This window comes from Rattus norvegicus, chromosome 6 (assembly GCF_021556685.1).
Source record: "Rattus norvegicus strain SHRSP/BbbUtx chromosome 6, alternate assembly SHRSP_T2T, whole genome shotgun sequence".
Classification (NCBI taxonomy): Eukaryota; Metazoa; Chordata; class Mammalia; order Rodentia; family Muridae; genus Rattus; species Rattus norvegicus.
The window spans coordinates 28188327-28204290 of NC_141539.1; the positions used below are offsets into that span (position 1 = coordinate 28188327).

Genomic DNA, 15964 nt, shown 5'->3' on the forward strand with positions numbered 1-15964 from the left:
TTTACCCAGGGGAGCATGATGGTGATGATGATGATGGTGGTGATGATGGTGTCGGTGGTGGTGGTGGTGGTGGTGGTGGTGGTGGTGGTGGTGGTGGTGATGATATTCTCCTTCTCCTCTTTCTTCTGCTTCTTCTTCTGTAGCCAAGGATACCTGTAAGGTTATAGCAGCAGTTCTCAACCTGTGGGTACAACCCCACAGGGGTCAAATATCAGATATCCTGTATATCAGATATTTACAGTATGATTCATAATAGTAGTAAACTTACATTTATGAAGTAGCAATGAAAGAATTTTATGGTTGGGGGTCATCACATGAGAAACTGTATGAAAGGCTTGCAACATTAGGAAGGTTGAGAACCATTAAGTTATGGCTTAAGGTGCTTTTTACCTTCTCACAGTTTCTATAGGTCAGGCAGCTATGGTATAAGCAAGTCCCCTACTTCAGGGAGCCTACTGTGCTACCCCCAAGGAGTCATCTAAAACTGTTGGCATCTCAGAGGTTGGCTGGAGGATGATCATCCTCCAAGTTTCTTCCCATGGCTTTTGGTGAGATTTGGTTAACCACAGCCATGTATGGAGCTCTACAACATGGTAGTGTCTTCTCCCAAAGCATGTAAGTCGGGCACTTGTAACTTAGTCACAAAAGGGTGAGGAATAATTTATCTCTATTTTCTCCATGTCTTTCACTCCAGAGCCAGACAGGTAAAGGAAAACACGAACATAAAACGCTCAGTTAAGAGCGGGGCTAACATCTTGGGAGAGAGTTGTGTGTGCCCAAGGGTGCAAGCAGGATGGGCGGGGTGGGGCCTGTCCTTCTTGTCTCGGCTCCATCTGCTTCGACGTCTTTGTTCATCCTTTCCAACCCAGGACACACCTCAGAGACACACTGACCCCTCTTCAGCACTCCATGACTTGCAATACTCCATGCATGAGGAAGACGGACGAAGGGAGACATCAGCCTTGGGCCCAAGTGGCCTTTCCTTAGATATATTCAGCTCCTCAGAAGGGAGTCACCAAGTTCAGTCCCCTAAGGGAATGGGGTATACAAAAATGTGTGGATTAGGGGCAATCTTTGAAGCTCCTTTCCTCAGGACCCAACCAAGGTCCTCAACACATCACCTGCCTGCTTTGACCTACTTTTTTTCATTCTGAATATGCTGAGATTCAATAACATACTGAACAATTAAACTGTGTCATTGCAACAGTACAGTAAGTCTTAGTATCATTTGAAATGTCTTTTACGAGGCAGGGGATTTCGTCAACACTAAGAGAGAGTGGCTGCTGAGGCAAGAAATGGGCGCTGTATATGTTTATGCGGATGAACGAATTAATCTGCATGTGAAATCCCAGTGAAATCGACATGAAATAAAAATTTCATGCCTTCCGGTGTATCTGTGTTGCCCATGAAATGAGATTAAAAGGAACTTCTTATTTCGTCCTTTCTTTACTGTCTGCATCTTGCCCTTCTAAAGAGTTGGGTGTGAACTTAAGGGTCAGCCGCAGAGTAGGCAGTTTGCATTTTATGTTCATCCCTCCCCTTTCTCTCCGGACCCCAGGTGTCCTTCCGCAGAACAGAGCTCAGACTGGATTAGATGTTCTCTGCTTGAAAAACAGCATCTGATTCCAAAAGCCAAAAGCCAGCAGCAAACTCATTGCACTCTGTTGTGAGAAAACTGACATCCAGGAAAGGTCACTGGGCCCGAAGCTGGCTGGCTCCCTCCGCCTTTTTTCTGCATGCCCTGAGAGCTGTGTGCTGGTGAGGTGGAGGGAGAAGAGATGGTTTGTCTCTGAGGCTGCTCTGAGAATGGATGACACCAAGAATGTCAGACGGAGGTAGAGAACGGAGGATATCCCCACCCCCACCCCACCTGCCTACACAGGGGACTCTCTTAGGCACACACAGCTCTCTCCCAAGAAATAAGCCCCACCCCTATTTGGAGCCTTATGTATGTCTGCAATTCCCTGTATCCCTCTGACTCTGAAGTTAGGGAAGCGGAGCATATGGAGATAACTTATTTTCTTGACCTGGGACAGGCCTTCTCCAGAACAAGCAGAAGTGTGGGGGTTAGAAAGAAAACCAGTTTCTGTATAGGATCAGATGCCCAGGAACCATTTGGCTCAGTCACGCAATGGACACATGGATTCCACCCAGTGAGACTCCTGGTAGCCAGCATCTCTCTTGAGATAACCCCAGAAAGCAATTCCCTCATCTTCCTGTCCTTGCACAGCAGCACAACCTGTTTTCCTCTCCTAGGCAGATCTCTGGTTTCTAGAACTGAGTAGAAACAGTGTAAAGAGGTACTGAACAGATATAAGTAACAACTGGGTCAGTCTAGCATGAGAGTATTATTATAGCATGGGATAAACGCAGCAAGTTGGGCTCTAGTCCCCTTCACGAGCTTTGGTGAATTACTTAGCCTTTCTGTCTGCCACCTTAGTCCTCTTCAGTCCCTCTTCATGGTGGGGAGAGCCTGGTGGATCATATGTGTCATGGCAGACAGAAAGGAAAAATGAGAGAACAGACCAAAGCCTTGTTATAACATTTAAGGACACACCCTCAATAACTTACGTCCTCTAACTGGGTCCTCTCCCTCCCAACACAGCAGCATCCCTCCCTGGGACAGCCCAGCTTACAAAACATGGAAATTCAATACACTTCATACTTGACAGTGTGTCTGTGTCACCCATGAAACGAGACTAAAATATGAGCAACACGAACGGGGTGATGAAGGGTGTGTCCACTGCAAGGCTGGGCCAAGGTGAGGGAGCATTTCAGGTTCAGAGACAACAGTGAACCTGAAAGACAATGGGGACTTCCTAAGCTACTGTGAGCATCATACACCTCAGGGGTTCCACTGGCAATAAGAGTTCCACTATGTCTTTTAAATACACTACGTGGGGGATATTGTCACCACCATTAACCAGGAGACAAAGAGTCGGAGCAGAGAAATCATTACTGAACACCAATCACTGTTTTACCTGAGAGTCCCCCTTGTCAGCCTGTCTGATGCTTACTGTGCATGTTACCTACTTACTCAACAGCTTCCACCCTTCTCTGGCCAAGCTGCCCACTCCATAACTGCCTTTAGTCTCTCCCTTCCAGGGTGCCAGATCCCATTCCCAGGCTCACAGCCATTGAGCAGGTCTCATCTATACCAACCTCCTAGTAATAATAATTACACTTTTACTCCATTTTAAAGTTAGCTGGCTTGCCTCTCTTATCACTCCCTCTGGTTATTATGCTTGAGCATAAAATCCTGAATGTGTATAATTTATGATCAAGTATTTTTTTCTCGACATGTGGTGAGAGGAAGACCATGTGTTCCAGGGCCATGGGGACCACTAAAAGCTCCCAACTCATTAACAAAACTGGGGTGAGCATGGCGGTCACCATGCTCTCCCTCCCAGGCAGCTCTAGTATTTTATGATCATGTGAGATAAAATGGAAGGCATTGTGAGCGTCATTACTTACTGGGATAACCGACAGGCATGTTGCTAATGTACTGTGGTTGTCATGTTCATTTAGGTGTGGGGTGTGGGCAGGACACAGCGATTTGCAGCAGAGTAAGGGAAGGGAGGATTAAGGCTCCTCCCGTGCACAGGGCTGACCTCAGAAGTGCCCCCTAGAAGCACCCTCTGCCAGTGACACTAAACTTTCCAGTTGGGAATCCAGGAGGGACATTGAGTGTCACCTTATTTAGGAAAACCATGGGTCTCCAATGAGTCCTTCAAAAAAGAAGAGAGCGCAAAGCTGTGTTTAAAATCATCCTGTTATTCAGGAGCTTCTGTGGTGGGATTATCTTGCCTCAAAGGGCACACAGACACACGTTCACATAGTTACACGCACACACGCACACACAAACACGAGCATGCACATACACACATATATACACAAGCACACACACACACACTTCTATTTCCCCACATAGCTAATGCTTCCTCTTAGTTCAGAAGATGACCTAAGCAACCCCCCCATCTTTCCTACTTGGCTCCTCTCTTCAATAAACCCCCTCAATTTTAATAAATCATCAGCATGCTTTCTCGTCCATCTGCTGGCGCCAGACGTCAGCACTGGCCGCCTTCTTCATTCCCCTCATGGCCCGAGAGACCTCAGTGTTTGATTAATCTTTTAGGTCCCTCCCACAGAGAGCCCACTTACTCTCCTGACTCTCCTCTAAGAATACAGCTTTAAGGATTTTTCTTAGGCTTGAGTCCATATTATCAATGCAGAATGCTTGTCATCAAACAGGCTATGGACCAGGCCTTGGATAGCAGGTGACTCCTTTGCAGAACTCACTGATGCCTGTGTGCTTAATGCCATTTGCCCTGAACTAGCATGGGACACTAGGGAGCAGTACCAACTAAGGAGTCATAGGACCTGGAGTGCTCTTATCTCATGCATGAACCAGGTGCATCCTTTGGGGTGAGAGTTCTGAACCTCGGTTAACTTTGGCTTCTGCTAAGCTTGAGAAGGGATATGAACCGGAGAATGTGAAACACCATCTTACCCTCTGACCTCTGAGGGCTTATGTACAGCAGCAGAGCTCCTGGTATGTGGCCTACCCTTTGGGACATGGGAGCTCCCAGGCCTGGGAGCACAGTACCTAGACTCCAACTGCTGCTTGTAGCCTTAGCAGTTCTGCTTCCCACCCCCAACCTCACTCCCTGTTCTACTCTGTGAGCTTTCACCTCTAGTCAAAACACAAAATACTTCCCTTAGAGCAGTGGTTCTCACCCTTCCCAATGCTGTGACCCTTTAATACAGTTCCTCATGTCATGGTGACCCCCAACCATAAAATTATTCACGTTGCTTCTTCATAACTGTGACTTCGCTACTGCTGTGAATCGTAATGTAAATATCTGATATACAAGATATCAGATATGCGTCCACTGTGAAAGGGTTCCTCAGCTCTTGAAGCGATCACAACCGTCAGGTTGAGAAAAGCTGCCTTAGTGGCTGGTTCAGCTATTTTCTGTTTCCATTCCTTTAGCACTTGCCAAATGCTTTGTGTGTATTTTCTACAGCCTTCACAAGCCAGTCTGGGAGGGGAACCTTCACCACATTTCATGGGTGACAGTATTGAAGCTTGGGGGGTTGAGGGCTGCCATACCCTAGGACTCACAGCCAGCTCTTGGTAAATGCAGATCCAAGTCTAGGCATCAGACCCAAGTTCATGGTACCAGCATTGATGCTGCAGTGCCTGAGCTCTGCCCTCTCTTGCCTCTCATTGCTCCTCAGCCAGCATCAGCACCACTGGGGACGCCCACCCTGGCACTTTTCCAACATGAGAAAGGTCCAGTTGGGCACAGCAGGAGTCACCTGCATATTTGGACTGATGTTCCTGTCGCCTTTTACTACATCTCACAATGATCAATGAGGGAGATTTGCATGTTAAGGGTTACCATGTCCACGCTCTAGGTGAAGGATCTGAAGGTGAGGAAGTCAAAGTCACAGGTAAGTAACCCTCAGATACAGAGAGTGCTTGCAGCATTTGGTTCCAATGGCCTGTGCTTGCTAAAACAGGCTACACCCCGAGCTTCTGCTTCTACACCAAGATTCTTGGTCGGAGAGTTTGGACTAACCCTACTCCACAGAGAAGCAGGCAGCGGCCTGTGGAGGCAGGCAATTTGCTCAAGGACTCATGCTCATAGATGGTATCTCAAGTCCAAGACCAAGAGTCTGTGGGTTGCTTTACTCCACTCTCTGTCCATCATCACTTTACTCTCTGGGGTCCATTATGTTTTCAATGGAGCCTTCTTCATACTTCAGGCAGTTAGCCTCTGCATGCGTGCACAGGCTTCTGGGTCACTGTACATTGACTTACCCACTTCCCCAAATGGCATATCTGAGGCAAGAAAAACAGTCCTGGGGTTTAAGTCTTTCTAATAAGGTGATACTGCCAAAGACTATCATTCTCCCTCAACTTGTAACAAATCATAAAAGCCAACTACACATCATAAAAGTCCTAACTACACAGGGTCTCCAAGCATCTTCCCCCATGGCAGAGTCACAACAGCCAGATGTTCTGACAGCAGTGGTATTTATGATCTCCTTTCTCTCTCTGAGAGAGAGCAGGAGGCTACACTAAGGTCTCTGACTTACTTCCCTTTCCATGGATCCCACCCACTTCCTGGTATCAGGTTTATCCTTCCTGGAGTATTGATTTCTGCCTACCCCACTGCCAGGGCCTTCTCCAAGACCCTCCATGACTTCAGCGATCCTGTAACCCATCAAGTAGGGACCCCAATACCACCATTTCCTCCTCCCTTCACCAATGATCCCAATGAGAGCCGTGGCTATGTCTAAAGACACAAGTCCAGACTCTTTTCAATAAAGGCTGTTCCCAAGCTTTTCCTCTCCCCTTTTATAAGAATTTTTAATGCCCAATAAATTACCTTGATTAAAACAAGTACCTTGAAACAACAAAAGTTATGAACCATCTTCACTGTGTCTATGAGTCAGGAATTGGGAACATCTTGGCTGGGCAGTACTGGCTTAGTATCCTTCACTAGGCTTCTGAAGTCAGCAGTCTGTTGTAACTGCTAACACAGGCTTGGCTGGAGTGGGTGGACCTGTTCCTGATGTGGTCCATACATGTGGCTGGCTAGCTGATAGTGGTGAAGGCAGGTCTATGAGGATGTCTTTCTACAGGGATACCTGAGTGTCTTCATAGCACAGCTGCTGGCTCTCCTCCACGTGGCCAAAAAGGAGGCTACAGAGTTCATGAAGTCACAGAGTGTCACACCCACCATATCCTACTGGTTATATAAGGATTCAGAGAAGAAGGAGACTCCTCAAGAACATAAAACTTGTGGGTAGGACTCCCTAGAAGCCTTCTGGAAGGCTGTCACATGTCTGAGAACCATAAATGAGTGGGTCTTCTGCTGCCCTGGGCATGTAGGTCCTGACTGTCTTCCTTCTCAATAAAAGAGCATCAGATATATATACACTGCCCTGTGAAAATGCCAACATGGATAGAGCTATGGTTCTTCCCTGGATGAACTCAGTAAAGTTGGGGATATAGTCTCCTCATGAGACATGCTAGAAAAGAGACATCTTCCATATGAGTAGTGTTATAAACAACAGGCCATTCGCCTCTTGGAGACTATTGAATATTTTCCCAGAATAGGGGGACATTTACCCCATCTTCTTGAAGAATGACTAGAAACTCCTCAAGTGGTAGACAAATGGAGGACATGAGCAACAGAGAGCTAGAAAGCATGGAGACTGTGGCTACAAAAATGTCTTAAAGAGTAGGGCATGAAACTGGACTTTATACGTCAGGAGCCACTTGAGGGTTCAGGCCAGAGAAGGGCCTGGCCGAGCCTTGTGGGACGGGGCTGGAAGGAAGACTATGAAGGAAGGACCTGTGCTGCAACCATCATAGCTTAGGGCTTGTACTAACTGGGACACTGGGGAAGGACGAAATGACAGACATGCATACAGAAAAGCTGGGTTCAGGTGGGTCATGGCTCTCACGGAGATGCGCCTCCAGTCACATCCTGGACACTCAGCACATTTATTTTATACATCTTAACCATGGAGGCAGATTTATTGTATACAGCTGTACCAGGAGGCAGGGTTAGCTAAGGTGGGAGCCACTGTAGGGGAGCAATTTCAGGTTAGAGGCAGCCAGGAAGGAGCTACGGTTGATAGTTTCTGCACACACTGGTCTTAGCTAAAGGATAGTCACCTCTAATATCTGTACTTAGACCATGGGGAAGGCTTTACCATTCACCACAGGTCCGAGATTTGGGCAAGTCCGTGTGTAAGTCAACAATGCATACTCATTCAGGATTTCATTTGCTCGCCACAGAGTTACAGTGGGCTGGAGGGGAATGGCGTGGAGGAAAGGCAGCTTTGAGATGGGACTGGATGTGTCTCTGGGAGGGGGCAGGAAGGTCCATAGGCCATGGCTTACCTTCCCCACCATTTCGTTACCTTACCTTCTTTCCTAACTCTTGGTTCTGATCCTGGCTTCCCTGTGCCTATGCCATAAGCATGCAGTATTTAAGCATTCAGCCCCATGGAACCATCAATGCGGCATCAGTAGGGACATCATGGGAGATGTCAGTTCTTTTAGCCCAGGACTGCGGATCTTGAGTGTTCAAGACTTGTGTGAGAATCTGGTTTAAAATGTGAGCCACGAGACACCGCCGGAACCTGAAAGAAACAGACCGGATAAACAGTTCTCTGCACCCAAATCCCGTGGGAGGGAGAGCTAAACCTTCAGAGAGGCAGACAAGCCTGGGAAACCAGAAGAGACTGCTCCCTGCACACACATCTCGGACGCCAGAGGAAAAAGCCAAAGACCATCTGGAACCCTGGTGCACTGAAGCTCCCGGAAGGGGCGGCACAGGTCTTCCTGGTTGCTGCCGCTGCAGAGAGCCCGTGGGCAGCACCCCACGAGCAAACTTGAGCCTCAGGACCACAGGTAAGACCAAATTTTCTGCTGCAAGAAAGCTGCCTGGTGAGCTTGGGACACGGAAGCAGAATTTCTCTAGGAGGCACGGTCTGTGTTTACCGGAAGTCCCACACCCGCGGATCCCGGCCCGCAGCAGCTCTCTGCTCCCAGACCCGGTGAGAGAGAGACCCAACCGCCTGGTCAGGTGGGCACTCCTGAGGCTGCAGAGCGGAAGAGACCACCAACACTGCTCACCCCTGCCCACATCCCTGGCCCAAGAGGAAACTGTATAAGGCCTCTGGGCTCCCGTGGGGGAGGGCCCAGGAGCGGCAGGACTTCTGCGCCTGAGACACCGCCGGAACCTGAAAGAAACAGACCGGATAAACAGTTCTCTGCACCCAAATCCCGTGGGAGGGAGAGCTAAACCTTCAGAGAGGCAGACAGGCCTGGGAAACCAGAAGAGACTGCTCCCTGCACACACATCTCGGACGCCAGAGGAAAAAGCCAAAGACCATCTGGAACCCTGGTGCACTGAAGCTCCCGGAAGGGGCGGCACAGGTCTTCCTGGTTGCTGCCGCTGCAGAGAGCCCCTGGGCAGCACCCCACGAGCGAACCTGAGCCTCGGGACCACAGGTAAGACCAAATTTTCTGCTGCAAGAAAGCTGCCTGGTGAACTCAAGACACAGGCCCACAGGAACAGCTGAAGACCTGTAGAGAGGAAAAACTACACGCCGGAAAGCAGAACACACTGTCCCCATAACTGACTGAAAGAGAGGAAAACAGGTCTACAGCACTCCTGACACACAGGCTTATAGGTCAGTCTAGCCACTGTCAGAAATAGCAGAACAAAGTAACACTAGAGATAATCTGATGGCGAGAGGCAAGCGCAGGAACCCAAGCAACAGAAACCAAGACTGCATGCCATCATCGGAGCCCAATTCTCCCGCCAAAACAAACATGGAATATCCAAACACACCAGAAAAGCAAGATCTAGTTTCAAAATCATATTTGATCATGATGCTGGAGGACTTCAAGAAAGACATGAACACACTTAGGGAAACACAGGAAATCATTAATAAACAAGTAGAGGCCTACAGAGAGGAATGGCAAAAATCCCTGAAAGAATTCCAGGAAAACACAATCAAACAGATGAAGGAATTAAAAATGGAAATAGAAGCAATCAAGAAAGAACACATGGAAACAACCCTGGATATAGAAAACCAAAAGAAGAGACAAGGAGCTGTAGATACAAGCTTCACCAACAGAATACAAGAGATGGAAGAGAGAATCTCAGGAGCAGAAGATTCCATAGAAATCATTGACTCAACTGTCAAAGATAATGTAAAGCGGAAAAAGCTACTGGTCCAAAACATACAGGAAATCCAGGACTCAATGAGAAGATCAAACCTAAGGATAATAGGTATAGAAGAGAGTGAAGACTCCCAGCTCAAAGGACCAGTAAATATCTTCAACAAAATCATAGAAGAAAACTTCCCTAACCTAAAAAAAGAGATACCCATAGGCATACAAGAAGCCTACAGAACTCCAAATAGATTGGACCAGAAAAGAAACACCTCCCGTCACATAATTGTCAAAACACCAAACGCACAAAATAAAGAAAGAATATTAAAAGCAGTAAGGGAAAAAGGTCAAGTAACATATAAAGGGAGACCTATCAGAATCACACCAGACTTCTCGCCAGAAACTATGAAGGCCAGAAGATCCTGGACTGATGTCATACAGACCCTAAGAGAACACAAATGCCAGCCCAGGTTACTGTATCCAGCAAAACTCTCAATTAACATTGATGGAGAAACCAAGATATTCCATGACAAAACCAAATTTACACAATATCTTTCTACAAATCCAGCACTACAAAGGATAATAAATGGTAAAGCCCAACATAAGGAGGCAAGCTATACCCTAGAAGAAGCAAGAAACTAATCGTCTTGGCAACAAAACAAAGAGAATGAAAGCACACAAACATAACCTCACATCCAAATATGAATATAAAGGGAAACAATAATCACTATTCCTTAATATCTCTCAATATCAATGGCCTCAACTCCCCAATAAAAAGACATAGATTAACAAACTGGATACGCAACGAGGACCCTGCATTCTGCTGCCTACAGGAAACACACCTCAGAGACAAAGACAGACACTACCTCAGAGTGAAAGGCTGGAAAACAACTTTCCAAGCAAATGGTCAGAAGAAGCAAGCTGGAGTAGCCATTCTAATATCAAATAAAATCAATTTCCAACTAAAAGTCATCAAAAAAGATAAGGAAGGACACTTCATATTCATCAAAGGAAAAATCCACCAAGATGAACTCTCAATCCTAAATATCTATGCCCCAAATACAAGGGCACCTACATACGTAAAAGAAACCTTACTAAAGCTCAAAACACACATTGCACCTCACACAATAATAGTGGGAGATTTCAACACCCCACTCTCATCAATGGACAGATCATGGAAACAGAAATTAAACAGTGATGTCGACAGACTAAGAGAAGTCATGAGCCAAATGGACTTAACGGATATTTATAGAACATTCTATCCTAAAGCAAAAGGATATACCTTCTTCTCAGCTCCTCATGGTACTTTCTCCAAAATTGACCATATAATTGGTCAAAAAACGGGCCTCAACAGATACAGAAAGATAGAAATAATCCCATGCGTGCTATCGGACCACCACGGCCTAAAACTGGTCTTCAATAACAATAAGGGAAGAACGCCCACATATACGTGGAAATTGAACAATGCTCTACTCAATGATAACCTGGTCAAGGAAGAAATAAAGAAAGAAATTAAAAACTTTTTAGAATTTAATGAAAATGAAGATACAACATACTCAAACTTATGGGACACAATGAAAGCTGTGCTAAGAGGAAAACTCATAGCGCTGAGTGCCTGCAGAAAGAAACAGGAAAGAGCATATGTCAGCAGCTTGACAGCACACCTAAAAGCTCTAGAACAAAAAGAAGCAAATACACCCAGGAGGAGTAGAAGGCAGGAAATAATCAAACTCAGAGCTGAAATCAACCAAGTAGAAACAAAAAGGACCATAGAAAGAATCAACAGGACCAAAAGTTGGTTCTTTGAGAAAATCAACAAGATAGATAAACCCTTAGCCAGACTAACGAGAGGACACAGAGAGTGCGTCCAAATTAACAAAATCAGAAATGAAAAGGGAGACATAACTACAGATTCAGAGGAAATTCAAAAAATCATCAGATCTTACTATAAAAACCTATATTCAACAAAATTTGAAAATCTTCAGGAAATGGACAATTTCCTAGACAGATACCAGGTATCAAAGTTAAATCAGGAACAGATAAACCAGTTAAACAACCCCATAACTCCTAAGGAAATAGGAGCAGTCATTAAAGGTCTCCCAACCAAAAAGAGCCCAGGTCCAGATGGGTTTAGTGCAGAATTCTATCAAACCTTCATAGAAGACCTCATACCAATATTATCCAAACTATTCCACAAAATTGAAACAGATGGAGCCCTACCGAATTCCTTCTACGAATCTACAATTACTCTTATACCTAAACCACACAAAGACACAACAAAGAAAGAGAACTTCAGACCAATTTCCCTTATGAATATCGACGCAAAAATACTCAATAAAATTCTGGCAAACCGAATTCAAGAGCACATCAAAACAATCATCCACCATGATCAAGTAGGCTTCATCCCAGGCATGCAGGGATGGTTTAATATACGGAAAACCATCAACGTGATCCATTATATAAACAAACTGAAAGAACAGAACCACATGATCATTTCATTAGATGCTGAGAAAGCATTTGACAAAATTCAACACCCCTTCATGATAAAAGTCCTGGAAAGAATAGGAATTCAAGGCCCATACCTAAACATAGTAAAAGCCATATACAGCAAACCAGTTGCTAACATTAAACTAAATGGAGAGAAACTTGAAGCAATCCCACTAAAATCAGGGACTAGACAAGGCTGCCCACTCTCTCCCTACTTATTCAATATAGTTCTTGAAGTTCTAGCCAGAGCAATCAGACAACAAAAGGAGATCAAAGGGATACAGATCGGAAAAGAAGAGGTCAAAATATCACTATTTGCAGATGATATGATAGTATATTTAAGTGATCCCAAAAGTTCCACCAGAGAACTACTAAAGCTGATAAACAACTTCAGCAAAGTGGCTGGGTATAAAATTAACTCAAATAAATCAGTTGCCTTCCTCTATACAAAAGAGAAACAAGCCGAGAAAGAAATTAGGGAAACGACACCCTTCATAATAGACCCAAATAATATAAAGTACCTCGGTGTGACTTTAACCAAGCAAGTAAAAGATCTGTACAATAAGAACTTCAAGACACTGAAGAAAGAAATTGAAGAAGACCTCAGAAGATGGAAAGATCTCCCATGCTCATGGATTGGCAGGATTAATATAGTAAAAATGGCCATTTTACCAAAAGCAATCTACAGATTCAATGCAATCCCCATCAAAATACCAATCCAATTCTTCAAAGAGTTAGACAGAACAATTTGCAAATTCATCTGGAATAACAAAAAACCCAGGATAGCTAAAGCTATCCTCAACAATAAAAGGACTTCAGGGGGAATCACTATCCCTGAACTCAAGCAGTATTACAGAGCAATAGTGATAAAAACTGCATGGTATTGGTACAGAGACAGACAGATAGACCAATGGAATAGAATTGAAGACCCAGAAATGAACCCACACACCTATGGTCACTTGATTTTTGACAAAGGAGCCAAAACCATCCAATGGAAAAAAGATAGCATTTTCAGCAAATGGTGCTGGTTCAACTGGAGGGCAACATGTAGAAGAATGCAGATCGATCCAGGCTTATCACCCTGTACAAAGCTTAAGTCGAAGTGGATCAAGGACCTCCACATCAAACCAGACACACTCAAACTAATAGAAGAAAAACTAGGGAAGCATCTGGAACACATGGGCACTGGAAAAAATTTCCTGAACAAAACACCAATGGCTTATGCTCTAAGATCAAGAATTGACAAATGGGATCTCATAAAACTGCAAAGCTTCTGTAAGGCAAAGGACACTGTGGTTAGGACAAAACGGCAACCAACAGATTGGGAAAAGATCTTTACCAACCCTACAACAGATAGAGGCCTTATATCCAAAATATACAAAGAACTCAAGAAGTTAGACCGCAGGGAAACAAATAACCCTATTAAAAAATGGGGTTCAGAGCTAAACAAAGAATTCACAGCTGAGGAATGCCGAATGGCTGAGAAACACCTAAAGAAATGTTCAACATCTTTAGTCATAAGGGAAATGCAAATCAAAACAACCCTGAGATTTCACCTCACACCAGTGAGAATGGCTAAGATCAAAAACTCAGGTGACAGCAGATGCTGGCGAGGTTGTGGAGAAAGAGGAACACTCCTCCATTGTTGGTGGGATTGCAGACTGGTAAAACCATTCTGGAAATCAGTCTGGAGGTTCCTCAGAAAATTGGACATTGAACTGCCTGAGGATCCAGCTATACCTCTCTTGGGCATATACCCAAAAGATGCCTCAACATATAAAAGAGACACGTGCTCCACTATGTTCATCGCAGCCTTATTTATAATAGCCAGAAAATGGAAAGAACCCAGATGCCCTTCAACAGAGGAATGGATACAGAAAATGTGGTACATCTACACAATGGAATACTACTCAGCTATCAAAAACAACGAGTTTATGAAATTCGTAGGCAAATGGTTGGAACTGGAAAATATCATCCTGAGTGAACTAACCCAATCACAGAAAGACATACATGGTATGCACTCATTGATAAGTGGCTATTAGCCCAAATGCTTGAATTACCCTAGATCCCTAGAACAAACGAAACTCAAGACGGATGATCAAAATGTGAATGCTTCACTCCTTCTTTAAATGAGGAAAAAGAATACCCTTGGCAGGGAAGGGAGAGGCAAAGATCAAAACAGAGACTGAAGGAACACCCATTCAGAGCCTGTCCCACATTTGGCCCATACATATACAGCCACCCAATTGGACTAGATGGATGAAGCAAAGAAGTGCAGACCGACAGGAGCCGGATGTAGATCGCTCCTGAGAGACACAGCCAGAATACAGCAAATACAGAGGCGAATGCCAGCAGCAAACCACTGAACTGAGAATAGGTCCCCTATTGAAGGAATCAGAGAAAGAACTGGAAGAGCTTGAAGGGGCTCGAGACCCCAAAAGTACAACAATGCCAAGCAACCAGAGCTTCCAGGGACTAAGCCACTACCTAAAGACTATACATGGACTGACCCTGGACTCTGACCCCATAGGTAGCAATGAATATCCTAGTAAGAGCACCAATGGAAGGGGAAGCCCTGGGTCCTGCTAAGACTGAACCCCCAGTGAACTAGTCTATGGGGGGAGGGCGGCAATGGTGGGAGGGTTGGGAGGGGAACACCCATAAGGAAGGGGAGGGGGGAGGGGGATGTTTGCCCGGAAACCGGGAAAGGGAATAACACTCGAAATGTATATAAGAAATACTCAAGTTAATAAAAAAAAATAAAAAATAAAAAAAAAAAATAAAAAAAAAAAATAAAATGTGAGCCACACTTCCAGGAAAACTCAAAAGGCATCTTTGTACAAATTATTTGCAAACAACTCCAGAGGACTCAGTCCCCTCCAAGCCTATCTGTGGGTCTCAGGATTTTCAAAAAGCTCAGGAAGAAATGGGAAAAATGAGAACAAAATCTGACCCACCGAGTATGTACTTTTTACTTTACTTCTTTTTTTAATGTTCCATAACCCTACCCATAATTGGGCCACCCCTGAAATCATGAGAGACAGGAGGAAGTGTACACCCAGATGACAGTCCCCCAGTGGCACTGGCCTTGCGTGGATGGCCCATTTCCATTATTATAGCAATTCTCAGGCTGCAGGCTACAATTTTCACTTGAGGCAAGGTATTAAATTGAAATTACCCCAGAGGTAATAGTCACACAAAATAATCCTGGACATATGAAAGCAAGTGCTTTCTCAGCGTGCGACTTTATAGCTTATACTGAGGTTGTAGGGCTCTGCTTCTTCAAGTATGCCATACTGGGAAGGGGCAGGGGACAGGGGGCCAGCAGTCAGAGAGAACCTACTCCTGAAGCTGCTGGTCCAGATGTCAATATCATAAGGCTTCTGTTGGTCTAGGTCTGCTCTTTGGCCAGAGGCTTGGACAAGAAGGCCAAAGGGGCCCAGATTTTGAGTAGAGTCTAAGACTTGGAGTTTTGTTCCTGCAACTGTACTTGAATTCAGGAGTATGTAAATGACCTCACTTGTTTCTGTTTAAACTCCAAGCCCAGTATTCCCCCAGGCGGGGGGCATTTAGCTTCAGTCGTTCTCAGATGAGGCCCGTGGTCCCAGGTGCTTAGTTCTGTTTCACTCTGTAAGGTCTTACTTACCGTCTGTCTTTGTTTGCCAGATGTTCACTGCTTGTGTACTGCACGGACCTGCCTCCCACCAGCATCATCATCACCTTCCACAACGAGGCACGTTCCACTCTGCTCAGAACTATCCGCAGGTA

The 15964-nt window shown here is 45.1% G+C and overlaps 1 protein-coding gene across 2 annotated transcripts in view; it reads left to right on the forward strand.

Annotated features, from left to right (window-relative positions):
• The window catches only part of Galnt14 (polypeptide N-acetylgalactosaminyltransferase 14), a 222814-nt gene that overhangs the window by 153161 nt on the left and 53689 nt on the right, over window positions 1-15964 (forward strand). For both annotated transcript variants that reach the window (NM_001012109.1, XM_087553061.1), the window contains 1 exon segment: window positions 15863-15961. In NM_001012109.1, coding sequence (NP_001012109.1) covers window positions 15863-15961 — 99 coding nt within the window.